At 44.0% G+C, this 27,500-nt stretch overlaps 5 protein-coding genes and 1 long non-coding RNA gene across 12 annotated transcripts in view; 3 read left to right on the top strand and 3 right to left on the bottom strand.

Annotated features, from left to right (window-relative positions):
* ptenb (phosphatase and tensin homolog B) overlaps positions 1–3,575 on the top strand; it is a 12,831-nt gene extending 9,256 nt beyond the window's left edge. Inside the window, exon 9 of the mRNA XM_037082335.1 lies at positions 33–3,575. Within this exon, the coding sequence (XP_036938230.1) occupies positions 33–221 (189 nt within the window). The 3' untranslated portion in view covers positions 222–3,575. The remainder of the gene's footprint in view (positions 1–32) is intronic.
* Positions 3,576–4,793: 1,218 nt separating this feature from the next.
* Positions 4,794–10,722, bottom strand: rnls (renalase, FAD-dependent amine oxidase). Of its 3 annotated transcripts, none has more exons than XM_037080821.1 (7): positions 10,460–10,721; positions 9,886–9,991; positions 9,511–9,653; positions 9,024–9,182; positions 6,222–6,395; positions 5,323–5,498; positions 4,794–5,213 (listed from the first exon to the last, which is right to left on the bottom strand). In XM_037080821.1, exons 1-7 carry the CDS (start codon positions 10,575–10,577, stop codon positions 5,061–5,063), a joined length of 1,029 nt encoding a protein of 342 aa, XP_036936716.1. In that variant the 5' UTR covers positions 10,578–10,721; the 3' UTR covers positions 4,794–5,060. The 3 variants fall into 3 exon arrangements, with proteins under 3 accessions (XP_036936716.1, XP_036936718.1, XP_036936719.1); XM_037080823.1 differs by having other exon boundaries at positions 9,024–9,179; XM_037080824.1 differs by having other exon boundaries at positions 5,076–5,213; positions 5,299–5,498; positions 10,460–10,722.
* Positions 10,723–11,128: 406 nt separating this feature from the next.
* Positions 11,129–15,349, top strand: lipf (lipase, gastric). 2 transcript variants are annotated; one of them, XM_037080819.1, is made up of 11 exons: positions 11,129–11,232; positions 11,814–11,947; positions 12,050–12,161; positions 12,289–12,487; positions 12,566–12,675; positions 12,764–12,900; positions 13,268–13,414; positions 13,538–13,609; positions 13,796–13,864; positions 13,972–14,082; positions 14,326–15,349. In XM_037080819.1, exons 2-11 carry the CDS (start codon positions 11,819–11,821, stop codon positions 14,446–14,448), a joined length of 1,209 nt encoding a protein of 402 aa, XP_036936714.1. In that variant the 5' UTR covers positions 11,129–11,232; positions 11,814–11,818; the 3' UTR covers positions 14,449–15,349. The 2 variants fall into 2 exon arrangements, with proteins under 2 accessions (XP_036936714.1, XP_036936715.1); XM_037080820.1 differs by having other exon boundaries at positions 11,144–11,232; positions 11,818–11,947.
* A 953-nt stretch (positions 15,350–16,302) lies between these two features.
* Positions 16,303–23,530, bottom strand: ankrd22 (ankyrin repeat domain 22). 2 transcript variants are annotated; one of them, XM_037080825.1, is made up of 6 exons: positions 23,398–23,530; positions 17,595–17,786; positions 17,405–17,512; positions 17,158–17,235; positions 16,596–16,694; positions 16,303–16,523 (listed from the first exon to the last, which is right to left on the bottom strand). In XM_037080825.1, the coding sequence occupies exons 1-6, from the start codon at positions 23,425–23,427 to the stop codon at positions 16,446–16,448; spliced, it is 585 nt and encodes a 194-aa protein (XP_036936720.1). In that variant the 5' UTR covers positions 23,428–23,530; the 3' UTR covers positions 16,303–16,445. The 2 variants fall into 2 exon arrangements, with proteins under 2 accessions (XP_036936720.1, XP_036936721.1); XM_037080826.1 differs by lacking the exon at positions 23,398–23,530 and adding an exon at positions 18,520–18,667.
* The window catches only part of stambpl1 (STAM binding protein-like 1), a 9,555-nt gene continuing 2,722 nt past the window's right edge, over positions 20,668–27,500 (top strand). The window contains exons 1-7 of one of the 3 annotated variants that reach the window (XM_037080817.1): positions 20,668–21,231; positions 24,525–24,684; positions 25,773–25,990; positions 26,072–26,147; positions 26,518–26,619; positions 26,879–27,097; positions 27,282–27,378. In XM_037080817.1, the coding sequence (XP_036936712.1) occupies positions 24,649–24,684; positions 25,773–25,990; positions 26,072–26,147; positions 26,518–26,619; positions 26,879–27,097; positions 27,282–27,378 (748 nt within the window). In that variant the 5' untranslated portion in view covers positions 20,668–21,231; positions 24,525–24,648. Of the gene's footprint in view, positions 21,232–24,524; positions 24,685–25,772; positions 25,991–26,071; positions 26,148–26,517; positions 26,620–26,878; positions 27,098–27,233; positions 27,379–27,500 lie in introns of all 3 variants that reach the window. The other 2 variants (XM_037080818.1, XM_037080816.1) reach the window with 2 other exon arrangements.
* Positions 26,154–27,003, bottom strand: LOC119009499. Its single transcript, XR_005071745.1, has 3 exons — positions 26,861–27,003; positions 26,499–26,658; positions 26,154–26,365 (listed from the first exon to the last, which is right to left on the bottom strand). It is a non-coding gene; the product is annotated as an uncharacterized LOC119009499 (long non-coding RNA).

The following is a 27,500-nucleotide window of genomic DNA, read 5'->3' as shown; positions in this document are numbered from 1 at the left end:
CTGTATCTAACACCTGGTTGTGTTGTCCTCAGGTGAAGCTGTACTTCACTAAGACGGTAGAAGAAGGAGCTAACTGTGACGCCAGCAGCACGTCAGCCTCTGTGACGCCGGACGTCAGTGACAACGAACCGGATCACTACCGCTACTCCGACACAACAGACTCGGACCCGGAGAACGAGCCGTTTGAAGATGACCATCACAATCAGATCACGAAAGTCTGACACACGCACGCGCACACACACGCATACACACACACACACGCACACACACACACACACACACACACACACAGTATTTACTTACACATACTCATAAACCCCAGATAAAGACTAGCGTGTTGGCTAACGGGGAATATAAGCGATGGACCATGCCTGACCTGAAGACTCTGACACTGATTTCAGGTCAGTTCGGAAGCCCCGCCCCTCGTATCTTTAGCTGGACAATCACATGACATGACGGTCAGAGGTGAAGAGGGCGGGGTCTTAATGTATGGGCGGGGCCTGGACAGCGAATGGACAATAAGACGGATGAATGGACAGACGGGAGATTTTTAAGAATAAAACTTGAATATAAACAAACTGAAAGACAAGTAGACTTCTTTAGTGACTACACCACCATGTTTGTTGGGTTAATACCTACAATCCCCCTGTGTCCTTCTTCATGCCCAGTTCCAGAGACTTTATGCACCAATCTTGATTTTCCGTCTCTTCAGTCTTCATTTAGTGAAGCTGACTCTTCACTCCGTGAGCTCGTTTCACTCTTAAATCAATTAAATCTGGACTTTTGGCCCGTTTGCACCAATTTGAACTGGTTTGGACTAATTAGTGTGAACCAGCCAGTCAGGAGTGGTCCAACTCTGCTGACCCCGAAGAAACTCCAGACTTACTCTAAAAACCTTCGTCCCGGTCGAGAGTCAAGTGTGGACCAAGCTGGACGGTTTGAGCTGGTCTGTACCAGATGTGGACTGTGAGCCTGTGGTTTGACGATGGAGAAGAGAAGCTGTCAATCATTACTGTTGAAACACACCTGCAGTACAAATACTGTGAACAAATACTTTTACTGCTTCTGTTTGTTTGTCTTCACGCAGCTACTGAGAACTTGTATCCAACATTAAGCTAAAAACAAACGAGCTACAAGCAGTAAAACTTCCTGAGACTACCAGTGCGGAGCGCTTGGTTTTTATACCTGGGATGCTGGGTGAGTGGGGTCAGTGCTGTTCAGTGGTCAGCGTGGATCAGCAGGATGTGAGACGGATGAAGACAGAAAGACGAGTGTCGTGTCGGTGTGGTCGGACTGTTGGACTGTTGGACTGTTTGTGTGTGTGTGTGTGTGTGTGTCTCTCTGGTTTCAGTGTCTTGTAGACTTTAAATTCTGTCTCACTGTTTCTACAGTTAATTAGCATCAGATTGGTCTTCAGTCTGTCATCGGTCAGAACTGATTGGTTCCTAGTCTCGGGTCACCTGATTGGTTGGTTCCTAGTCTCGGGTCACCTGATTGGTCAGACTCCCTGATGACCCTCTGCAGGTAAAAGTTCTCGTTCTGATGTCTGACTTTGGTCTCAACATGTGGTGCTACAACCCGTCATCGTCTCTCGCTGGTCTGTGGCTATTTATTGTTCTGCATGATTCTGGTTGGGTCCTGAGGTTCCTGTTGGTGACCCAGTAGGCTCGGTAAAGAGTCTGATCACACGGAACCAACTCCTCAGTGGTGCTGAGTCAGAGGGCCTCCTTCATTTTACAGCATGAAACAGAACAGTGTCTGAACCCAGAGTCAGTGACCCGGGTCGGTTTGGGTTAGTGATGGTGATATCAAGCACATGTGGTTCTGATCTTAACCCTGAAGACTTCTTCCTGTGAATCAGATGTTTCACTTCAGGTTGTTGTGTGTTGACCTACTTTGTGTCAGTGGAGGAGAAACAGAATGGACTTGGTACCGGTCACTGTGTCCTGTGTGATCACATGTACCTCTGCTAGCATTGTGCTAACAATTAACCAGTGCTTGTTGGGCCTACAGTTTATCCTGTAGGGGTTTTCTGGTGCTAAGCTAAGCTAGCCTGTGCTGATGCCGAGCCTCTAATTCATCTGTGGTGCTGATCCAGTGGGATCTGTGATGCCGAGCACCTCTGACATCAGTGAGACCATCTGTCCGAACGCACTTCCTGTTCCGAGTCCTGTGAGGTGTCGTCAGGCCGGGCCTCACTTCCTGTGTCAACACAACTGGCGTGGAGCTGCAAACTGGTGCAAACTCCAAAAGCAGAACCAGCCGATTGTTTGCCACGATGGTGGTGAAGATGTTTAATCAAGTCTGGTTCTGGGGTTCTGTGAGACTTGAACCCTCAACCACCTGAACAGCGTGTGTCAAACAAGCTGATTGGTCAGAACAAGTTCTGGTTCAACAGACAATGAAAATATTGTCTCGCTTCTACAATTCTTAAAAACATGTTCAGCCTCGAGCCGGAAAGTTGTCCCGCTGTCGTCGATGAGGACTGGTTCTGATCTCCACACCGGTCTGCACTGAGCAGATCTCAGGTGTTTGAGGCCCGGCGGGTGCTGTCCACGTCTCAACAGTTTCAGGTGCTCTGTATCCTTTTCTTTGACCATTTTATAACTGTTGGTCACAGAGAACACGTCCTTCAGCCATCATGTCCATCGGGAGATGAAGACAGAATTAACAAAACCAGTGTTCACTCAGAACACCGTTTTCTCCTCAAGTCAGATTCAATATTATGTTTTTGGTTCCGAAGGTGAAGGATTGAAATGCTCAGTGATCGTTTCAGAGCAGCAGCTCCTGAAATGAATCAAGCCTGGACATTAAATCCTGAATCTGTTGGATCATCACAGACTCCTTTAAGTCATCGGATCAGAACCACTCTCTGTTTACATCTCATCACCAACCTGCCAGAATGAACGCTTTCTTTCTTCTTTTTGCCTGAAGGTGCGGTCACACCAGAACTCAAAACAGGAAGTCATGTCTTGGTAGATAGTCATAAAGAACTACAATGATGGAGCCACATTTCAAACCCAGTCAGTGTTTCTATTTGCCAAACATTCAAATTCAGGTTGTTGTTTCTTTGAAGTGAATGAGAGAAGGACAGTGAGGACGCAGGTGTGACCACACCTCCACCCACTGACAGCAGCTCCTCCACCCACCGACAGCAGCTCCTCCACCCACCGACAGCTCTCTGCTCTGAGCACAGCAGCACCTCCATCAGTCTTTCAACTTTGAAAACAGAGCTTCATTTAAACAGATAACATTTCAGTTTATCCAGCTGATCAACCTGCTGATAGAGGTGATAAACCTTTCAAAATGGCCACCATTTAAGCCCCACCCCCTCATCACATCATAGGACAGGTGTGGTCTCTGGTTGGAGGAGAGAGCTGTCGTGAGTCCTCCGTGTTTCTGTTCATGACTGTGTGTTTTTTATTTGTCAGCTGTTGATTTTGTAACCAATCAAACAGAAGTTTCCATGGTGACAGCCTGGCTCACCATGTGACCCTCCTCCTCCTTTCTTCTTCCCTCCTCCTTTTATAATGAAATAAAAACACTGTAAAGTGAATAAACTATTTATAAACATCTGCAGCTGTTTCTCACATTTGTATCATCTTAAAAACTTTGACTCTCATCAGCCACTTGGCTCCTGGTCCTCCATCCTGCCTGAGATTATTCAACTGTATTCTGGATTATTACAGAATAATCTGAAGGTTCTGATCCGTCCAGGTTCTATTGATCCAGATAATCTCCACAGATGAACTCCACTCTGCGATGTCTGAAGCTACATTAACTGTGTAGCAGTAAGAAGCTAATGTTAGGCTACAAACAGACGACATCACGGTCACATGACTGAAACGTCTCCACCACTAAGAGTCTTACTGCACAATTACTATCCAGGTTTTCTATAAACTGATCAGTGTACAAGTTGTAAAGTCAGAGTTAGAACAGTGTGGAACTAAAGTGGCCTGTAAAGACGGACTAGTGAGTGGATGAGTCTCTGTGTTCGCTGTGAGGACGTTTACATTCACATTTATCAGATGCTTCAGTCCAAAGTGACCCACAGTAACCCAGACAGATGTTCACACACTGACGGCAGCTGACATGTAAACTGCCGACCAGCACATCAGATCAGATTCTAATTTATTGTCATTGTGCTCAGTACAAGTACAGAGACAACAAATAAGTTCAGTTTCCAAGTCTGATTAACTGTCTGATGGTTCTGCTGCCATTATTTTATATTCTGTTCTTCACTATTGACCCAGAGACGTGTCGGACAGACACTTAAACTCCACAGCATAACTTCAGTGACAGATTTGTTTTTGACAGCATTAAACTGTTTTGGATGAAAGCGCTTACATTTATTTACTTGATTTATTCAAAAGACAGAAATTGTCTGTAAGCTTGTTATAAATTAATTTAATCTGTAGAGCTCTTAGCTTCCTTGTACTTGGTGACTACAGTACGTTTAATATTCATAATCATTATTATTTAGTAAATCTGTATTCTGCTCGACACCTCGATGTGATTCATAAAGATGCAGCTCTGTCGTCTTAGTGTTAGAATGTTAGCATGCTAGCATGACCTAATCATAAACAGAGTCCAGCTAAAGCTGATGATGTCATCAGTTCATCCTGAGGAACAAGACGTTTCAATCGGACCGTCCGGCTGAAATCCATTCAAATAAAACTTTATTTAAACTGTGATCAGCTTTACGTTTCATATTCCCACAATGCAGTGCAGGAGCACTACTGAGCCCACACACACACAAAAACACCAACATACACACACACACACACACACACTGACCTCATGATGACACTTTATTGGTCACATCAGTTTGTCACACTGACCTTCTGATAAACATCAGATCTTTAAAATAAGAAACATATTGATCCATTCACAAACCTTCACTTGTATTCATTAAAGACAAATAATTGAAATATAACCAGTGTTAAATGTAAATAGATTTAATCAGTTCAGAACATTTAGATTGTTCATTAATGACTGTTTATTGACCTGTGTCAAAGTCAGATCCTTCTGGTGACGTCACTTCCGGCTGGACAGCGGCCTCACAGCGAGGCCTTCAGCACACTGAGCACGCTCAGTGCAGACTCCACGCAGCCGTCGAAGTTTGAGTGGACGAACGAGTCGCCACCGCATACAAGCAGCGGGCGATCATGGATGGTCATGTGACCCGGACAGTTGGGCACTGAGGTCAGCACCTGCAGAGGGGACGGAAGGAACCTTAAATCAAACGCACCATTGCTGGGAGCAGTTCAGGGTCATAAAGTCTGTGGGATTTCTCACCGTTCACAACCTGTGATGGCTCACCTGGGAGTACCTCCACTTCTGACACTTGATGCTAATTGGCTGAGGCAGATCAGGAAGCAGCTTGTGCAGTTCCTGTAAGATAATGGGCTGAACATCCTCCTTGTCTTTCTCCAGGTGCTCCACGCCGAATGGGACACTGGTGTGGACGACGAGGGACGGACCTCGACCGGGACCGTCTGAAGACACACACAGACATTCAGTAGGTCACAAGCCCTTTTTACTCAGAGTCGCTGCATCGTCTCCGCAGCCGCAGCGTTGGTTTGCCAATTTTCCACCGACGTTGATTTACACAGTGAAGCAGACAAACCGCGGTGTTATTCACACAGAAAGCCGGTGCTGCGGCTCCTAAAGAGGCGTGACGTCATGATGACGATGTGTGTCTCTAAACCTGCTGACAGTTTATAATAACAGCAGTAACAACAGTAACTACAACAACACAACAGTGAAGGAGACAAACCACAGACAGACGCTGTTTTCAGGCAGAAATCTGACGAAGAATCCATAGGACAGACAGGAAGACAGACAGGAAGACAGACAGGAGGACAGACGGGAGGACTTTATTTAGTTGAGTGAAGGACCTGTGTAGTTATCAGACAGTCAGACCGACACGCCCTCCATACGCGCAGCCAACTTATCCATTCACACTGGTTCGGTTCGCCAATACTGTGCCTCTAATTCTATCTCCAGAGGCGGATCAGCACCGCAGCACCACCTCTGAGTCTTTCACACAGAGAGGTAACTCCTGTCAATCTAACTGTGACTCAAACAGACTGTAGATGGTAGAAATGACACAAAGTTTAACAGTAAAGCTAATTAGCTTCATGCTAGATTGCGCTTATCCATGTTAAGTAAGACAGGCAGAGGAGGACACAGACAGGTGAGCAGACAGACAGACAGACCTGCGTTGCGTTTGCGAGAGTCTGCAGCTATGTAGCAGATGGAGCGGTTGTTGGTGACGTATCGAGCCGCCCAGGGGAAACTGAAGACCACGTCTGGAGGGAAGAAGAGAGCGAGGGCAAAACGAGATGAATACACGACCCCGTCTAACTGCTGCCTCTGCTCCACAGACAGCACTGCAGACAGACAGGAGAGAGAGAGAGAGAGAGAGAGAGGTCAATATATCTGTTTAAGACCTTTGCTGATCATCTGAGAATCAAGCTCTTCAGAGCCTCCAGCTCTGCAGGAGAGAGTTGGAGCAGATCCAGACCTTCTGGAGGAATAAACACCGGGAGGCTCATCAGGTTCTGATCCAACGGTAGCAGAGCTCAGAGTCGACTTTGTAACTTATCTGCACTCTGTCGATCAGCCCGACTGCAGCAGTGATCCGGAGCGGACTCCCAGGTTCTGTTCTGCTGAATGCTGACTGGAACTGGAGGGGAAATGGACTTACTTCATCAATGTTACAGAGGAGAGAGAGAACCACAGCCAGAACCAGAACCAGAGTCTGTGCTGAGTGCTGAGGTCAGTCAGAGCTTCACCTCTGGTCTTCCTCCTCACTCTGACTCTAGGGGAAGATTTCTGATGATGTGAGAACTAGGGCTGGGCAATATGGCTGAAAAATGTATCACATGTATCATATCAGTCGATATCGATTTTTTTTAACCTATTTGAAATAAGACATTTTTTAAAAATAACCCTTTAAATGGTGACTACTGATGAGAATTCTGAAAAACATTATTTCAGGATTTCAGAATCGAAGACATGAGACAAAACAGAGTAGAAGTTGACATTGCTGCTTGAAAATATGTGAACCTCTTAGAGAACTATTTTACCATTATTTTCTTTATTAGTATATTTTTTTGTAGAACCAGAATCTGTTTCAGAAGTCAGTTGGCCACATGACATGGAAGCTATTGAGAAAAAAAAATCATCATTTCTGCATATTAATATTTATATCACATAGAGGAAGCACAATAACAATAGGTGTGTCTCATGTGTCCAGTTTACTAAAACAATCTCCTGCTGGTTTGGAGTCATTGGGTCACATGACATGAAAGATATTGAAACAACAATTATTTTGTATTAATATATTTATGCAAAAAAATGTAATGATGGTCCCTAAATCAGTGTCCAGTGATTCAGCGTGAGGCTCTGGGAGGTGAGCTAGCGTCCTCCTGCTGCTGACACTGGGAGAACCTCAGAGAAGTCGCGGCTGGACCCGAGTGAATATCCACCGAATATCCAAACTGAAACTAACTTCACTGCGGTTCGATGAGTCGCCTGTTGCAGCCTTTGAATAGGATGACAAGGATTTCAGGCACTCAACTTAAAAACAGTGACTTGTAGAAATTCTATAAATAGCAGTAATGACAATAATAATCGATTTCAAGATAACTTAAGGTGTAGTGCTTCACTGTGTGCAACTTAAATTAGCCATTCACCCGCGATATTAAACCTGCAAAAATGATGTCCTGTTCTTTGCGGCAGCAGCGCAGATAATCCAGCTGAATGCACATATACACAGAAAACACTGTCCGAAATACTGCCAAACTGGTGACGTGACCTTTCCTCTTATATCCACAATTTAATCTTGTGCTGTTGCACTCATTTTCTCCTTTTGCTCCACGCTGTCCCTTTGTTAAAGCAGTTATGAGGCATGGCATGGTTCCAGATCTGGGTTTTCTTCCTGTTAAGTGAAATTATTGAATGTTCTATTGAACATATTTTCTGTTGATACTGATCACATATCTATTGCGATAGGTATCGTTATTGTTTTATCACCCAGCCCTCGTGAGAACAAAGTTCCAGTTGGTTTTATGTTTTCGTATCAAAACTAACGAAGCCGAAGACTGTTAAAACCGTCATGATTCACATCTGACAAAGACCTGATCTGAAGTCAGATCTGAAACAAGGGAATCATTTACCATCAGAGGAAGGTTATTGATCCTGTGTGTGTGTGTGTGTGCGTGTGCATGCTGCAGGAGGAAACATTCATTTTGTCACCTCATCAAAATAAAAGCCCTTAGATCAGCTGATTCTGTTCATGTCACTGTTTCAGACAGATTCTATAATTAATAACCTGAATGATCAATATCTTGAAGTCATTGTGACATCACAAACTGGTCAAACTACATCACTACACACTGTACTCTGTACTGTGTGTATTTTGTTGTTGATACTTCTTCCACCTGTCAGGACTCTCAGAGCATGCTGGGTAATCCAGGTGTCATCAGTATTGATCAGCTATTCATCAGTAACGTGTAATTCAAGTATACAGAGTAAATAAAAGTACTCGTGCAGCAGTGAAACATCTTCCTAGATGTTTGACCTGAAACACTTCTACCTCCGCCATCTTGTGCAATTTAACCTGTGCAAAAATACTATTTAATATTTTGTATATATACACATATTCATATTAATACACTGAGTCTGTTTATTTGTAAACACTGTATTTAAACACTATTTATGCACCCAACCTCAACAAAGCAATACTTTGACATTTTATTTAAATGTATATAATGCACATTTTTGCCTCCTGTATAGACAATGCACATAGCATATTGTCCTTTCTATATTTTTATTTTATTTTATTATAGTTTATCTTTCTCTCTTATTCAAATCTTTTATAGTATTCCTTTAGTATTCCAAGTCCTGTACTCATTGTACGTCTGTATGTCTGTTCATCTGCTACTGTGACGAGTAAATTTCCCCGATGTGGGATAAATAAATGTCTAAGTCTACTAGCTGTGTGAAAGTCTCACTGTGGCCCAGGTCTCCCTGCAGCTGAAGGATCTGAGGCACTGGCATCGTCAGGACGACGGCATCAAACATCTCACTGCCTCCCGCCTTCCTCTGGACCTCCCATGATGCACCACGGCGATAGAGGCCGGTCACATGATGCTCGAAGAACAAATCAGCTCCTCACAGAGAAAACAAACATCACTGTTAATATTCAACTTTAACTCACTTCATTTTTAAAACGCATTCATTTCCTGTTTTATACTCCACTTCCTGTTTGTCCAGGTGACGTCACATGTTGATGACATCACATGTTGATGGACGACTGTCACAGATATATAATTATAATGTGATGTTAATTAGATGCCTCTGCAGCTCTGATTCTGTTATCTGCTGTTTGTTTCCAGTCTCACGTTGAAGAACAGAACCCGAGGTGTTCATCACGTCTGACCACAACTCTTTCGACCGATTCAGACAGACAGGTGGGCAGACAGACAGGTGGGCATGTACCTGACTCAGACAGGAAGTGTTTGACCACACTGCTCATGCCAAGTGGCGTCATGTAGTCCGTGCTGCCGTCTCTCTGCCTCAGTCCTTCAACCAGACCGTCAAGAGGCTGCAGGACACCAGCAGTCATCAGCTCAGAGTACACACTGACACACACACACACACACACACACACACACACACACACACACACACACACACAGTAAGACCTTCACAATAATAGCTCACATGATGAGTGGCTGTTAAAGGAAATGGGTTGTTAGCTTTACTCAGTCTAATAAAGTTTGCAGAGTTTGAATATGTGCTGATGATGGTTGTGTATCTGAGCTCTGAGCTGAGGGGTCAGACATGTGAGGGTCAGACAGGTGAGGGCCGTACCTGTGGTGTGACTGAGCGTAGGCCGCCGTGGCTGTGATGTACTGAGCACCAAGATCAGCTGAGTGAGACAAAGAGTCCGGAGGACGACTGGTGGACATCCTGCCCCCTGTCAGACACACAGACAGACACACAGACAGGGTTAGGGTTAGTCTGCCTGTTAGGGTTAGTCTGCCTGTTAGGGTTAGTCTGCCTGTTAGGGTTAGTCAGTCAGACATCTCTCAGCAGAATCTCAGAACACATGTTGGTGTTTTGATGACAGAATATCAAAGTAAGATTGGCGAATGAAGGTGTGAGTGTCGCGAGCCTCTCTGTCCTCAGCAGAACATAAACAGAACCGAGCTGCTAGAAGAAGATTTTAGACTCATTTTCAGCCAAGTCTTTCTGTCTTTTCTAGCTTTAAACAGATTTGACTTATTAAAATTCGATTTATGAATCGTTTCCAGTCCGAATTGAAGAGGACGTCTTCCTGACAGATAATGTGTCTTCAGTCAGGTTCTGCTCGGTACCGTTGTTTGAATGTAGACGCGGGAATACTAAACTGCCAGATTTCTGAATGAGGATCTGGCTGACTTACCTGAGCCCTTCGCCTTGTCCCACACCACTATGTGGACTTTGTTCTGAAGTTCTCTCCTCAGTAGACATGCGCACAGGCTGCCTGTCAGGCCCGCTCCGACGATCAGAACCCGGGACATGTTTAGCACGGAACCAGAGCCGGATCAACACAAAAAAAGAACAATAACCCGGGTTTATTTGTTCTAGTCTGACATGTCTCTGGATCAAGAGCAGAAGTCAAACACGCCTCCCGCGTTATGAAACAGCTGATGGCCAACAAAAACTATACCGGGGTCACATCCGGTCGAGCTTTTCAAAATATGTCACATCGCCTCAGAATAAAATCACAACCGACTTCCAATAAAGAATAGTGAGTTTATTATAGGAAAACCTATTAAGTAGCATTCGTGTGTGAATCTTGTTTCAGTGAAAGAAACTAGTCTACCTGAAGTTAGAAGTTAGTCTACCTGTTAAGGTTAGTCTAAGTGGGTTAGGGGGTTAAGTTTGTTATTTTGCTTTGATATATCATACTTTTATTCTGAAGGCCGTCCGTCAGACTCGAGTTTATTGTTTAAATTTAACAGAGAAATAAAAAGTTCCTGTTATTAACTTGTTAACTAGTCGATCAAAAAACGTCGTGACTGATCAGCGGAAAACTAAAAATCAGATGCTTTAATGTGACCAATCACAGAGAACTACTCCCTCTGACGTCACAGCGGGTCTCTTCCGTCTGTTCAGTACAGTCACGTGATCAGAGAGAAGTTTGGAGTCAGACGAGCAGCGGGCTGCAGTCAGGTGAGTGATTAATAACGCTATTAATGAATATTGATGATTATTATCGGCGGTGTGTTCACATGAAGTGTTGATGACGCAAAGACCGGAAGCTCAAACCGTCTGATTCTACTGAAGCTCGTGCGTGATTTATTAAAGCTTCACTGAGCAAAACAGTCAGTGTTCATTTCACAACCTGCTGAAACAGTCAGGCAGCTTCAGACGGTCAGAGGAGCAGTCCTCCACATCTGTGTGTTTTGTGAATGCACTCACCACCACACATGACGTCAGAGAACACGTTGTACTTCAGAGAACTTAAGAGTACACGTTGTGTTACTATGGCAACAGTTCAGCTGCAAGTATTAAAAATCAGGAAGAGGTCTGAATGAACTTTAACACAGAAGAAGTGATCATGATGTCATCAGTCAACTGATATCAGCTGATCAAAGTCTACACACACACACACACACACACACACACACACACACACACAGTGCTGACCTGAATATTTGTACTTTGAGCCTCTGAAAGTTGATTTGATCCTGATCAATGATTTGATTTATTGTGTGTGTGTGTGTGTGTGTGTGTGTGTGTGTGTGTGGCAGACAGGATGTTGTGTGTTGTGGTGTGTGTGTTGATGCTCTGCACTGTGACTGACAGCAGGTCGTATGTCTCCAACCTCCACCAACACTCACATAAACTGCAGGAGAAGCTGGACCCTGAAGTACACATGAACATTGTGAGTACACACAGTACATAGTATACATTACACAGTATACAGAGTACACAGTGACTCTTGTTAGTTTCATTCTGATGATGATGTTTGTGTGTGTGTGTGCAGTCAGAGATCATCAGACACTGGGGTTACCCTGCAGAGGAACATGAGGTGGTGACAGAGGACGGATACATTCTGACTGTCAACAGGATCCCACAGGGACTGAAGCACACTGCAGGTCTCTCACACGCACACACACGCACACACACACACACACACGCGCGCGCACACACACACAAGTTCAGTACATGGTCATAAGACAGGAAGTGGTCCTGTGACCGGAAGTGGTCTCCTGTGCTGTGCAGGTCCGCGGCCGGCCGTGCTGCTCCAACATGGCCTCCTGGCTGCCGGCAGTAACTGGATCACCAACCTGCCAAACTCCAGCCTGGGCTACACGCTGGCTGACAGCAGCTACGACGTGTGGCTGGCAAACAGCCGAGGCAACACCTGGTCCAGGAAACACCGCACGCTCACACCAGACCAGGACGACTTCTGGAGCTTCAGGTACACACATCTGTCTGACACCACACACCTGTCTGACACCACACACCTGTCTGACACCACACACCTGTCTGTGTGCAGTCATGATGAGCTGGCCTTGAAGGATCTTCCTGCGGTTGTAGACTACATCCTGAAAGTTACGGGTCAGGAACAGATCTACTACGTCGGACACTCTCAGGGAACCACGATAGGTAACACAGCCGATAAAACTTGACGACATGACACCTGAGAGATTAAGGTGTCTGATTATTCTGTGTGACACTGTTTGTTATTTCCCAGCATTCATAGCGTTCTCCATGCTTCCTGAGCTGGCCAGTAAGATCAAGCTTTTCATTGGTTTGGCTCCTGTAGCCACTGTATCATTCACCTCCAGTCCAATGACCAAACTGTCTGGTCTGCCCGAGGTCCTCATCTGGGTAAGAGACCGATCACCTGTTAGCCAGCTGTTATCACCTGATGATCACCTGTTAGCCAGCTGTTTTCACCTGTAATCGCCTGTCGATCACCTGTTAGCCAGCTGTTTTCACCTGACAATCACCTGTTAGCCAGCTGTTTTCACCTGTTAGCCAGATGTTATCACCTGAGGATCACCTTTTAGCCACCTGTTATCACCTGATGATCACCTGTTAGCCAGCTGTTTTCACCTGTAATCGCCTGCCGATCACCTGTTAGCCAGCTGTTTTCACCTGACAATCACCTGTTAGCCAGCTGTTTTCACCTGAGGATCACCTTTTAGAAAACACAGATTTATGATGTACTGATGATGTGATTGGTTGTCTCAAGGATGTGTTTGGTAGGCGGGACTTCCTGCCTCAGAGCTACATGATCGAGTGGTTTGCAGAACACGTGTGTGGGAAGAAGCTGCTCAGTGAGCTGTGTGGAAACGTCTTCTTCATCCTCTGTGGCTTCGACGAGAAAAACCTCAATGTGGTTTGTTAAAAACACACCTGGGCAGCTGCTTTAATTCTAGCTAATCAGTAACATATCAGGTGAGGTGTCGATGAGGTATCATTCACATGTCTCTGAGATTCTTCATGCTTGGTATGTTTCCAGACTCGGACTCCAGTCTACACCACCCACTGTCCTGCTGGGACCTCCGTCCAGAACATGGTGCACTGGGCCCAGGTAACACACTCACACACACCAGACTTCATGTTTTGACTTTATAAATTAGTTAACAGTCATCAATGTTTTGTAGATAAATTGATGATTTTTTTTTGAGGATGTTCATGGTAACTGACATGACATCACAACCCCTTGACCCCGCCCCCTGAACTGCGCTGACCTTGTTGTCACTGTTGTTGTCTTCAGGCCGTCCATGGAGGCAAGCTGATGGCGTTTGACTTTGGAGCTGCAGGAAACATGAAACACTACAACCAGGTGAGTGAACCTGCGTCCGTCCTTTTTAACTGAGGTGTGTGAACGAAACACAGACTGACCGCTCTGATCACCTCCTGTCTGTCTGTTGTCTGTGTGTCCGTCCTCAGACCACTCCCCCTCAGTACAATGTCCAGGATGTGAAGGTTCCCACCGCTCTGTTCTCAGGGGGACAAGATACGCTGGCAGACCCCAAAGATGTGGCTGTCCTTCTCACTCAGGTGAGCCCTCTGATGGAGCCAGGTGACAGCAGCACCTAGTGGTATGACTCAGCCCTGAGTACCGTCTGCAGCTATCAGTTGATTAACTAGTGGAGATGAAATAGATTTAGCATTATTTTAGTTTACCACCTCCTGGTGTGAGACTTAAAAATGTAGCTAACTGAAATAAAATACAGAAACGGTTTATAATATTTTAAACTCAGTGTCTCACGCAATGGCGTCTGCCTGTGTGTCTGTCTGCAGGTGAGTAACCTGGTCTTCCATCAGCACATTGAGCACTGGGACCATCTGGATTTTATCTGGGGTCTGGATGCTCCTGAGGTGATGTTCCCCTCCATCCTGAAGCTGCTGCAGGAACACCGCTGACAGTGTTTGTGTTGCGTACATATTCACGGATCTGAAACTGTTTTTTTAAACTTTTTACCTCTTTTACTTTTCACCGATTTCTGCCTCATGTGTGTTTTTACTCAAACATTATTTCTTCAGCTTGCTCTTGAACTCCTTATTGTGAAAAGCCTCCAGCGACACCTGGTGGATGATAAAGGAACTGCGCCTGACACATGTTCGCCCCCGAGGCTGCTCATTGGTCAGGAGTGGTTTGAGTAACATTAACAGTATGGCTAAAGAACACTCATGCTAATCTTAGCTTCCCAGCTCATCTTATGTTAACTTTAGTATGTTAACATGGTCACATTAGCATCACCAACCTTGGTTATGTTTTTAAATAAATATTTTTTTTAGTATAAATCCTCAAATTAAAGAGCTGTCAGTCAGTCTAAGAGCAGCCACAGCCAATCGTCTGGCTTGAATTGTGGTGGGCGGGGTTAAAATAACTTTAATCTGAAACATGTTAATCTGACGCTGTTTCTGTTAAAATGAACCTTGTGTTTACTCAAAATCAATGAAACAAACACTGAAGTGTTTTCATTCATAATCACATTTATACAGAAAAAGTTTAATTTGAAATGTTTCAGATGATTCATGTCATTGCTTCAATTATCTAGAGACTGAACAAAGATACAACCTGTTTTCTTCTTTTCTACTTGTTTCTGTTACACTCGAAGCTGTTCAACATGTTTCATGAATTTCTTGCAGTTTTATGGTTAAATGCTGTAATTGTGAATCATTTTAGATGTAAAATGTGAACGAGTTGAAAAAAATCATAGTGTACCATGAAGACGTGTTTACAGACAAACGCTTCTCACATCTTCTCTGTCCCGACAACTTTGGTTGAAGTGAGTGAAAATACAGTTTGTAAAAAAATTCATCCTGTTTGTTTGATATTTCTTTTTATTCTACAGCACAGCAGCTGAATTGTATTTTAAACAAGATTTAGTTAAAAGGAGGTCTTTCAGGGAAATTCTAATAAAATCCACAAAAGTCTAAAATATCTAAGCTAGTAAAGACCTGTGAACATCCACAGCTCTGTAAACAAGTTTGATTCCTGTCTAACCCTGTACATTCAAAGAAGTAGGGTTAGTGTTAGTAAGTACGGTAAGTAATATTCACACATTTTATAATGAGAGGGAAATATGTAATGATCCAAAGCTAACTGATGTTTACTCATTTAGTACAGTGTTTTAATTTAGTCAAAGGTTAATTTAAATCTTCCATACTGAGTTTCAGCTCATGCATGTCAACTGTTCACTACCGTATATTAGTGCTTTAAATCTAAACAGGTCACATGTTAGCATGCTAACATTAGCTTGGTCAGTTAACAGTTCCACCTGCAGTTAGTGGCTGTAAATGTTCAGATAACTGATAAACAACCTTTTTTAATATAGTGATGAAAGGAAACTGAAGACTGATGTTAGATGTTAGTATGAGGCTAAATTAGCATGAAGCTAAGTTCGTAGTTATGAGTTGCTGCTGCAGAAGACTTTGAACTTTCCAGAGTTTTTTGAGGGAAATTCAGAGCTGACGAAATAGTCAAGTTTGGTTTAAAGGTGCAATTTGTAACAATTTTTGTTGAAACAATTAAAAAAAAAAAAGTTTTGAAGTTATAATGTTTGTGTATTGTGTTGCAGAAGTTAGCATGTCAGCCAGCTAGAGCCAGGCATAAAAACCTCTTTGTTCCAAGCACTCCAAAGCTCCTGTGCTGGCAGTGACAACACCGACACTCCCCCAGTACTCTGGCTAGTTGCACTGTTATCTGAGCTCACTGGAGCTTAACTGGTGTATGCTGCCCCTCTCTGATGGGAGTATGAATGCAACAGGTGGCTGATTCTCGCATATTGCACCTTTAATGATTTACTGTGGAAACAGGTTGAGATTTGTCTTTACTGACACATTTTTACACTCATAAGAACATGAGACTCAGCTCCTAAAGTGACGTCTGTCTGTCTGTCCGTCCTGTTTGTCTGTCAGTGTGCCTTCTTCAGCATGTTGACAATCTTGGTGAACTTTAGTCGTGTGGCGATGTCCAGCGGCGTTTCTCCATCCTGTAGAAGAGGACATCTGATTTTAGCCTGATGATGTGAGACCTTGTTGTTGTGATGCGTTTGTGTACATACGTTATTTTGGATGTTTGTGTCGGCCTTTCTTTCCAGCAGCAGAGGAACCAGACGATGACTTTTCCTCTGACAGACGTAATGAAGAGCTGTGTTCCCCTTCTGCACACAATCACACAAAACACAACGTCCAATCACTGTGGACACTGAGGGAGGAGCTTAACTTTTAGAAGTTAATAACATGAAGTAAAATATCTGGGTACTTGTACCCTACATGACCTCTGTACTGTCAAGAGGTCAGGTTCAGGTGTGTCATGGTTTGTTCTACTTGAACTGGGAGGGTTTGGTCGGCGTGTTTACCTGGAACCTCACTGAAGTCAGACACACCAACAGGAAGTGGTTTTCTGACTTCATGTACTTTAACATGGTCAGCTCCAAATAATATTGTTCCAGCTCCAACTTCTGACTGCTAAGCTAAATGGAACGCACCTTAAAGGTAGTGATGATAAAACTACACTAATTTAACACTGACGTTAGCATAAAGCTAAGTTAGCATAAAGCTAAGTTAGCATGAGGCTAAATTAACATGAAGCTACGTTTGAAGCCAGCGTATCTTCAGACTCACATAGTCGACAGCATGGATGTTGATGTTACTGCTCAGCACCTCCTTCATCAGAGCCTCCTGCTGCCTCCTCTTCTGTAGCTATACACACACACACACACACACACACACACACACACACACACACACACACACACACACACACACACACACTACTTACTGTGTTGTCTTGACTTGAATCATACCCTCTGTTCATTTATGAAAAAACGTGACAGGAAGTGAGGACAAGGTAAAGCGTGTGCTGACTGACCATGAGGAAGTACCCAAGCAGCAGGATGGGCATCAGGATGGCAACCATGAGGTAATCGAGCAGAGACAGCGTCCTCTTGGACACGTAGTGAAGACACGTCCTCTGTTTCTGATCACACAAACACACACAAAGACATTAACGACTGCCGGTGACGCAAGAGCACAATGACATCACACATCTGGACAAGCACCTTATTGGTCAGCTGGACGTCAGCCCTGTTCTCCAGCAGGTACTGCACCACCCTCAGTTTACCATGTCTACAGGCTGCGATGAGGGGCGTGTCTCCGTTGTGCTCCTCCTGAACGTTCAGCTGAGTCGGGTCTTTACTGAGGAGGTGATACAGCTGATGGACGTCTCCTTCATATGCTGCCTGACAGGAGGGCTGAGGAGGAGGAGGAGGAGGAGGAGGAGGAGGAGGGAAGAGGAGTTGGAGGAGGAAGAGAAAGGAGAAGGAGTTGCATCAAGTTGTTGTCTCAGGGACACTGTCAGCCTCAGACTGTCTCCATGGTGACCGTGTGATCAGCTGATAGAACTGGTTGGTTCAGTTTCTATCAGGAGAACCATCGGGAACACTTTATACACACACACACACACACACACACACACACACGTTGTGAACTGGCACAGTACAAATCAAGATTGATTGATTTATATACATCTTCACTCTGTATGGATGTAGAGGTCTTAGGATGTCCAGTTCCTGTTGAGTTCTCTGAAATATTTCACATTCTTATCCTCTTTCTCTCCATGTGGTTCTGATCATCTCCATATGAGACTGAAACTGCAGACCCTGATCCCAGATCCTGATCCCAGACTTGCAGACAGCTGCTGCAGTGTACTCATGGATGTAATCGATTACTTTGACACTGAAGGAAGCAACACAACAGCTACTTGAAGACTTTTACTCGAGTACTAATCATTCTGTGACTTGTATGTTGTCTGTCTCAGGTGCGATCACTCCTTTAGGGGGTGAAACGGATCTTCACCTGCGAGCTGATCAGCCACACAAACCGGAAGTGAAAATCAATTAAATGAAAATCAATAGAATAATGTGATCAATGATGAGGATGATTGGTGAATATTAACGAGAGAAAACCGACAGTTTGTCTTCTTACCTCCGAGTAAACCAGCCCCATGTTCGCCGGTACGACACACCTGGATAGGTAAGTGACACACACGCCGTCTGCAGTAGCACTTCCGCTCACACATTTCAAAATAAGATTCACTTTCACACCTGACTCTTATGTTCTTAAACGAAGTGATGTGACACGTGTTCTCACAGTGTTTCAAAGACATGTTTCACACAAAACAATAACACAAACATCGTAAATAAAGAACGTAAAAACAAAGTGTTTGCTCTTCAGGACTTTTGTTAACAGGAAAGAATAAATAATTGAGATTTATTTAATTATAAAATCACATATAAAGTTATTTTTCTTAATGTTTGAATTTGGAACCAGAATCAAAATTGTTCCTTCTGGAATAATTCAACTTTTACTTGTGAGTTTAATCATAATTTCATTTTTGTGCACAACAGTGTTTAAATGTGTCGATAAAGAAAAAAAGACAAATAAAGGTCAATTATTTTTATTAAATTCATTATGAACACAAGCTGTTATTCATGATGACTAGTGGTGGTAAAAAGTACTTTAGTTCAATAAGAGTAGAAATACTGTGACTGTGAATAAAAACAGGGTTAAAACGTTGTTGAAGTCCTCCTGTTGCAGAATAACAGATATTACTCACGTCAGCTGTTTATTAAAAACAGTTCATTAATTAATATTTATTATTTCAGCGTGTCTCAGCTGTGAATTGACGTCATAAATATGATCGATCATGTCCAGAAAAGAGACTGCAACACGTTTATCATTGATTGATTGACCCTGTGCTTTTATTGTGTAGTAGGTACTTCCGGTACATGTCTCAGTGAGTGTAGCTTCACAGATCATGGTCCGAGTAGAAACACTGCACAGACAGAAATCTATCACCATCTGTTCTCTGTCATGTTTCAGACCGTTTCTGATCAATCAACTGATCCATACATCAGCAACCGATTAATCAATCTATTGATCTTTGAATCTGGCGACTTTTAATAAAAACTTTGATCTCAGACAAGTTGACACAAGCTGAGGAGAACAGGAAGTGCGTCACAACTGATATCAGCCTGAAGCAAAAACTGCAAAGACCAAAGAAACAAGTTGGAACAAAACACAAAGCTGAGATGAGACAGAATAAAACTACATGATCCATACAGCTGATCAATACAGCTGATCCATACAGCTGATCAATACAGCTGATCCATACAGCTGATCAATACAGCTGATCCATACAGCTGATCGACACAGTTGATCCATACAGCTAATCAATACAGCTGATCCATACAGCTGATCGACACAGTTGATCCATACAGCTGATCAATACAGCTGATCCATACAGCTGATCGACACAGTTGATCCATACAGCTGATCCATACAGCTGATCGACACAGTTGATCCATACAGCTGATCAATACAGCTGATCCATACAGCTGATCAATACAGCTGATCGTCACAGCTGATCCATACAGCTGATCCATACAGCTGATTGACAGCTGATCAATACAGCTGATCCATACAGTTGATCAATATTGTTGATCGACACAGCTAATCTATACAGCTGATCAACACAGCTGATCGACACAGTTGATCCATACAGCTGATCAATACAGCTGATCCATACAGTTGATCCATACAGCCGATTGTCACAGTTGATCCATACAGCTGATTGTCACAGCTGATCCATACAGTTGATCATCACAGCTGATCCATACAGTTGATCAATGCAGCTGATTGTCACAGCTGATCCATAGTTGATCCATACAGCTGATCGACACAGTTGATCCATACAGCTGATCGACACAGCTGATCCATACAGTTGATCATCACAGCTGATCGACACAGCTGATCCATAAGCTAATCTATACAGCTGATCCATACAGCTGATCAACACAGTTGATCCATACAGCCGATTGTCACAGCTGATCCATACAGTTGATCCATACAGTTGATCATCACAGCTGATCCATACAGTTGATCCATACAGCTGATCATCACAGCTGATCCATACAGCTGATTGTCACAGCTGATCCATACAGTTGATCATCACAGCTGATCATCACAGCTGATCCATACAGTTGATCCATACAGTTGATCATCACAGCTGATCCATACAGTTGATCCATACAGCTGATCATCACAGCTGATCCATACAGCTGATCGACACAGCTGAGTCTCACTGAGTTCGGAGGCTGCGGTGCGGTCCGGGTCCAGCAGAGGGAGACAGAGGACCTGGTGGTAAAATATCTGCCACATCATGAATGTGCTCTGTAAAGCAACTGGATACTGGAGTGATCAGATACATGAAGTGGGCGCACACAGTTCTTGAGTCAGTGTACTTCGTTACCATCGTCACTGTTAATGTAAAATCCAACATGGCTGCCTGCAGCTGGATCAGTTTGGTGTCAGGAGAATGTGTCAGAGTGAGACATCTTACTGATCTGCTGCTCGCAGTTGGGCGCATGCGCACTCCGCCAGCTGTGTGAAACCGGAAGACGCAAGAGAGTCATCTTTGCTCGGAGACGATCTTTGAGCTCCTCCATCGCTATCACCGTCAGTCGGTGTGAAGCAGCAGCAGCCGGAGCTTTCAGCCATTTTCTTACCTGCTTCCTCCTGCTTATGTAACCCGGGACCGAGTCCGGATCCAGATCCAGATCCTCACTGTCTCTATGGGCAGCACGGGACCCAGTGATGCCGACAGATTGTGGACGTCAGACTGACATCAGCGCACAGGTACATGTACTGTGTGTGTGTGTGTGTGTGTGTGTGTGTGTGTGTGTGTGTGTGTGTGTCAACAGAAACCAGTAGAGTGAGTGTGCGCTGATTTGAGTCTCAGCTGAGATGTTTGAGTGTTTGAAGTTAAGCTAAAGGAGCAGTCCCACATTTATCTTTTGTAACTGATCCTGAGATGTGAACAGAGATGTCAAACCAGCAGTGTGACGTGTGCAGAGGCGGCCCAAGCCTTTTGGGGGCCATAAGCAGAATTTGATTTGGGGCCCCTCCCACCACCGTGGAGTCACCTGTGCAAATGTGTAAATTGTATTAAAACAGTGGCAGATTATGAACTACTACCTCCCGGTCACAGATGCATGAGCACCCCCCCCCCAAAAAAAAATGGGGGTGTGAATTCTGAATTATTGGATGTGAATTCCTGTATTTTGGGGACTTTTTGGGATGGCCAGCTGGAGAAGGGCAATACCTAAATTTGTTAAGATTGATAGCCTTTTGCTTTTTGACTTCTTTAGGTAGTGACTTGTGACACACAATGACTTGGGCTTCAGGGCCTGTGGACGTCTTGTGCCATTCAGGCTCATTCAGTAATCCATCCTTTCTGTATCTACGCACATGAGGTATCTAGTTTATGTGCATGACATGATGCTGGCAGACACAGCAGCTGAATCAGAATCATGTTGTCTTGAATTATGTGCTGTCAATTAAACGCGTTATTAACGGAGTTAACACAAACCAATTTTAATGGTGTCAATTTTTTTTTGTTTTACCGTGAGATTAACGTGTTGCAACCACTAGTGACGTTAGAAAAGCTACAGCACCACACCTGGTCTAGCTAGGCCGGAAGCAAAATGACAGGCACGATGTTTGGGCTTGCTAGCTGGCCAAAGAGTAGAAGGCACGTTACGTTTTGAGTGGATGACGAGCGCGAGACTCGTAGCCTAACGTCATGATGCACACACGCTTGGACACACACGCACTGGAGAGAACTGCTGCTGCAGGGTGGACTGGCCATCGGGAGTACCGGGATTTTTCCTGGTGGGACGATCAATAATGGGCCGATGGACGGCCGTTATTTATTTATTAAATTATTATCATTTTTTTCTGCTGCACGTTGCCCTGGTAACTATGATAACTCTCCCGGCCCAGGGAGAGAGACATGCATCGGCTCGGCCCACAGCACTCAGCGGCAGACACAGCAGAGAGGTGACGATTGGCCCAGTGGCTTGTCAGTCTAAAGAACATCTGGCCCAGTGGCCCTATGAGAGGCTACAGAGACCCAGGAGTCACACCCACACGTTACGTTATCGAACGCACCCAGCTATTTCATTCACAAAACCAGGGGCCTGTGGCAATTCTGGACAGCTGTTTGAGTAACTGGCTCAAAGCAAATAAGTAGTAGGCTCACTTTTTATTGGTAACCTAACCGTTACTGTTCTTTGTTTCTGAAATAAGCAGCTGGGTTGATGAGCCTCTGGTGAATGAACTGCTATGTTCAAAGCAAACTTGAGAGAAAGAAAGTATTAAGCCCTGGTTTAACTGCACTTTGTAATTTTATTTTGTATAGCCCTATTTGCCAATGTTGTATTTCAATAAAAAAAAAAAAAAAAAACATTTGCACTTTTCCATGTTGATAAGAGCATTAAAATATGAAAAAATAATGGGACAAAAATAAATCAAGGGACATTTAGAATAGATAGAAACATGCAATTAATTATTCACGATTAACTACTTTAATTGTTTGACAGCACTAATTTATTAATTTATGTTACTTCTTTAATGTATTTAATATGTTAAAAAAATGCTCACCCTGCTCTCTGTCAGCCACTGGCAGAACCCTGAGACTGACCCTTTCTTTTCATATTTTCTATCATTGCCAAACATTATAGTTAATGTTAACACACAAATGCAAATTACAAAGATGTACATGAATTAACCTGACATGAATTAACCTGACATGAATTAACCTGACATGAATTAACCTGACATGAATTAGCCTGACACGAATTAGCCTGACATGAATTAGCGAAATGCTGACGTTCATGTCTACACACAGGTAGGGCCTCAGTTAACATTACTGTTCACTAATGTTTGCTTTGCCTCTTAATTTAATGTTTGTCAGACTTAAGCTATGTGACAGCTGTGAGAAAATAGGGATTTATGACTTACCAACAAACTCCTCAAAGCGTAGACTGCCATTGGTTGTTGGTTGAAAAACCTTCTCTGGGGGGGATCAGTCAAATGTTCTTCTTCTTCTGTAAGCTTTGTTGACGCTGGACATTCCTATTAGGCTAATTGTCACCACTAGTGTTTGAGTGTGGAATTGCATCCACATTTAAGCTGATCATTGCTCTTGGACAAAGATGAGTGACAGGACAGGGCACTTCAGGGGGCCAATCAGATTTCAGCTGGGACCAATGACCCTGTGGCCCCGCCCCTGTGGCCCCGCCCCTGGTGGCTGGTCGTTTGTGTTGGACGAGTGGTTCTTGATGAGCTGATGTCTGTGATGATGTCATCTTTGAAACTGAATGTGGTGGAGCAGGATGTTTGAGCGACAGGTGAACACACCTGCAGCAGCTCAGGTAACAGCTTGTCACACCTGTTCACCTGCTCATCAGTAATGAACACACACACACACACACACACACACACACACACACACACACACACACACACACACACAGCTTCAACAGGAAGTGACCCAAATGTTTATTTAAGAACCAAGCAGCTGTTTGACCCGACTGGCCCTGAACGGCCCTCTGCTGACCAATCAGAGAGAGAGGAGGGTGTGATGTCAGACTGGCAGACAGGTGTGGAGGAGGTTTGGACTCTGTCAGCGTCGGCCTTCTTCTTCTATCACTTTATTTCATAACTGTGATGATTCTGAGAAGTGCTTAACAGTTTCAGTCATTTTATATAAAAATCTCTTAATCAAACCCCGACTTGATGAAAATTAAATATTTTTAAGTTTTCACATTGAGACAACAAAATGATCGCTGTCAGTTAGACGGCCTGCAGTTCTTCTTCTGGGGTTTTTGTCTGTTATCAAATTTGTTCAGTGCTTCCTGCTGGAGCACGTCTGATGGTTCTGATCAGTAATCAATGTCAGTTCTGTGTCCCTCTTCTTCTTCTTTGTTTTTAAATGACTCAGGATGGTTAGTTACGGGCTGTCATGGTAACTGTGATGAGGGTCATGCCACTCGTGGCCCACTTTGATTGGCTGTTGAGTGTTAGCTTTAGCCACTGTGCTAGCTGCTCAAATAGGAGATAAAAGAATGCTTTCTGTCTCCCTGCAGTGAAGCATCATGGGAGGTGGCAGATGGACGAGCCGGCCGTCGGCAGATCAGAGCCTGTGACACACACACACACACACACACACACACACACACACACACACACACACACACACACACACACACAATGACGATGGAACAGGGCTTCAGCTTAAATGCGCTGGTGAGTAAACTGGCTGTGTGAGTGTGGTGTGTGTGTGTGTGTGTGTGCATGTGTATGTGATGTGGGACCTTCAAATTAAAAGTATTTTGTATCTATGAGTGAATTAAATCAACTTTAGATGAAAGACAATTTGCTGTAACTCGTCTTTGATGATTTGAGACTTTTCACACAGAAGTTTTAATGAAACGATCTGTGTGAGAACATTTAATGAAGCTGAAGGTATAAACGCAGCTGAACATAATGACTGAAGTGCCAAAATCTAAATTCTGTTTATTTTAAGTTATTTATTGTAACAAACAAACTCAGTCGGGTCAAAACTGGACTTTTGTCCCGAGGACACAAAACAGCTGATTGGTTCACAGGTTGAGGCTAACAGTTTCCCTCTGTTTTCAGTCTTTATGCTAAGCTAAACAAACAAACAGAAATAAATATTTAAGTGTTCCTTTAATGTGTTTTATTTTGTTTTATAAAAAATCCCAAAACTAAATGTGATGAAAGTGACATAAACTAAAAGATGAGCACAGATTCTTCTGGAGTTTATTTGTTCACACTTTTATTTTGGAATAATTTTTTATGAAAAACACTCATTCAGCTGTAATTTGTTATTTATTAGTCCCAGAAACATATTTCTGCTCTTCTTCTTCCCTCATTTCCCTTCTCGTTTCCTTCACTCATGTATTCCTGTCTATCTTCAATCTCTCTGTCGTTGGTGTCGCCTCCTGAATAAAGAGCGTCAGTGAACAGAGGAGTGTTTCTCCTCCAACAACAGCTGATCAGAGGAACAAGCGCTGCATTCAGGCTCCCAACAGGGACCGTAAATCTGAGTTTCAGCTCAGCTGTCAGATGTTCATCTCTGATGTCACCAAAAAAAACTTAATTTTCTGTGTTGCAATGTAACTAAGTACTTTTATTCAGTGCTTCAGTGCCTCAGTGCAAGTTGGAGGTGCTTGAGTATTTCTATTAGTTTCCTATTTCAGAATGTCTCTGTTAAAGTCCTCAGTGTGTTGTTCCTTCCAGGATTGTAATGGTTTTTAATATAGTTACTTCATTACAGTTACTGTCATTACTTTCTGATCTGTGTCGTGCAGAAGAAGCTGGCGGCAGAACCAGACTACACAGATGTGTCGCTGACAGCGGTGGAGCGCGTGCGGGCGCTTGGGAAGATGGGATGCAGCGTGGAGATCAACGAGGACATCGAACCGAGGCGCTACTTCCGTTCTGGAGTGGAGATGGAACGCATGGCGGCGGTTTACCTGGAGGAGGGGAGCCTGGAGAACGCCTACGTCCTCTACACCAAGTTCATCACGTCAGAAACTTCTTTCATTGTTGTTTTGATATGTTGACAGGTTGTGACATTGTTATTTAACTGCTGTGTTTATGTATTCAGTCTGTTTGTAGAGAAGCTGCCGGCTCACAGAGACTACCAGCAGTGCAGCGTCCCAGAGAAACAGCTCATCATGAAGGTAACCACACATGGAGGATGCACATGGACACAATGCTGCTGTGAACATTATGCACCTCATACAGGTACGTGAACCTGAAAGCACCAGAGTCTGGATATCTGAGCGTCTGGGGATGGTCGCGGGGCATCTGGTGCCGGATGTCCAGGGACTGTCCCCGATGTCAGGTGACCATCACACTGTCTTCAGACATCTTAAGACTCTCCAAAGATTTCTTTGGACTGGAAAAATCAACAAAAGACCCCAAGGTCACATGATGTCAGATCCACAGACTTACCCCAGATGTCTGGAGACAGTCCCTGGATCTCAGGAGACGGTCTGAGTATTTGTACTGGGTATTTGTAACAGTAATACTTTGTCTTTGTCTCTTAAGAAACTTCAGGAAGTGGCTTTTCCTCGTAAAGACGAGTTGAAGACACGACTTCAGGAGAAATACAGCAGGGAACACAGCGAGTACCTCAGAGCCCAGGCCTGTGTGAGTGTTGTCCAATTGGATCACTCCATGAGTGATTACCTGTTGATCAGATTAGAAAACAGACTGACAAGTTTATTAATGTCTCACACAGACACACAGATCATGATCAGATCCAGTAAAGCTGGTTCCCTTCTGTTCCTTCTATATGTGATGTAAATATACTTATTTATTTTATATAACGTGTTGAAATCTGGACTCCTCTGTAAGACGAGGTCATCAGAGACACCCAGCTGACACAAACCTGATCCTGTTTCCTCAGAGTCAGGCGGCCATGGTGGCGGATGGGTGTGGCCAGCAGCTGCTGCAGCCGTCCTTATTGGACAAGGACGGGAAGAGGCTGCTCCTATTGGAGGAGGAGAGGCAGCGTGTGGCCGCGCTGCGACGCATGCAGATCGAATCAGAACAGTTTCGCTATTTTGAGGACCAACTGAGGCGCCAGGAACTGGCCAATAGGAGAGGAGAGGAGGCGGAGCAAAAGGTGACATTAGTACTAGTGTAACTACAACTGACACTTAAACATATACACCACTACTACAACCTCTACTGCTCATACTCCCACTACAGCTAGTATCGCTTGTATTGCAGTATATTTGTAGTCCATTTTCCTCCTTCAGGTGGTGACCAATGTGCCTGAGGTGACGGACGGCTCCTGTTTGTCTCAGCAGCCAATTGGCGCACGCTCCCAGGGGGCAGATCCTAACAGGAACAGACCGCCAGCTCCCATCAGACAACCAGCTGCGACACTGGCTGGAGTACAGAGTGAGTACAAATACACAGAAATGTACCAGACGAGAGTGTGTGTGTTTGTGTGTGTGTATGATGGTTTGTTTGACTGTGTGTGTGTGTGTGTGTGTGTGTGTGTGTGTTTGTGTGTGTGTATG

Source organism: Acanthopagrus latus, chromosome 20, assembly GCF_904848185.1.
Source record: "Acanthopagrus latus isolate v.2019 chromosome 20, fAcaLat1.1, whole genome shotgun sequence".
In the NCBI taxonomy this organism is placed as follows: Eukaryota; Metazoa; Chordata; class Actinopteri; order Spariformes; family Sparidae; genus Acanthopagrus; species Acanthopagrus latus.
The sequence above is the reverse complement of the archived record's forward strand: the minus strand, read 5'-3'. Positions and strand labels throughout refer to the sequence as shown.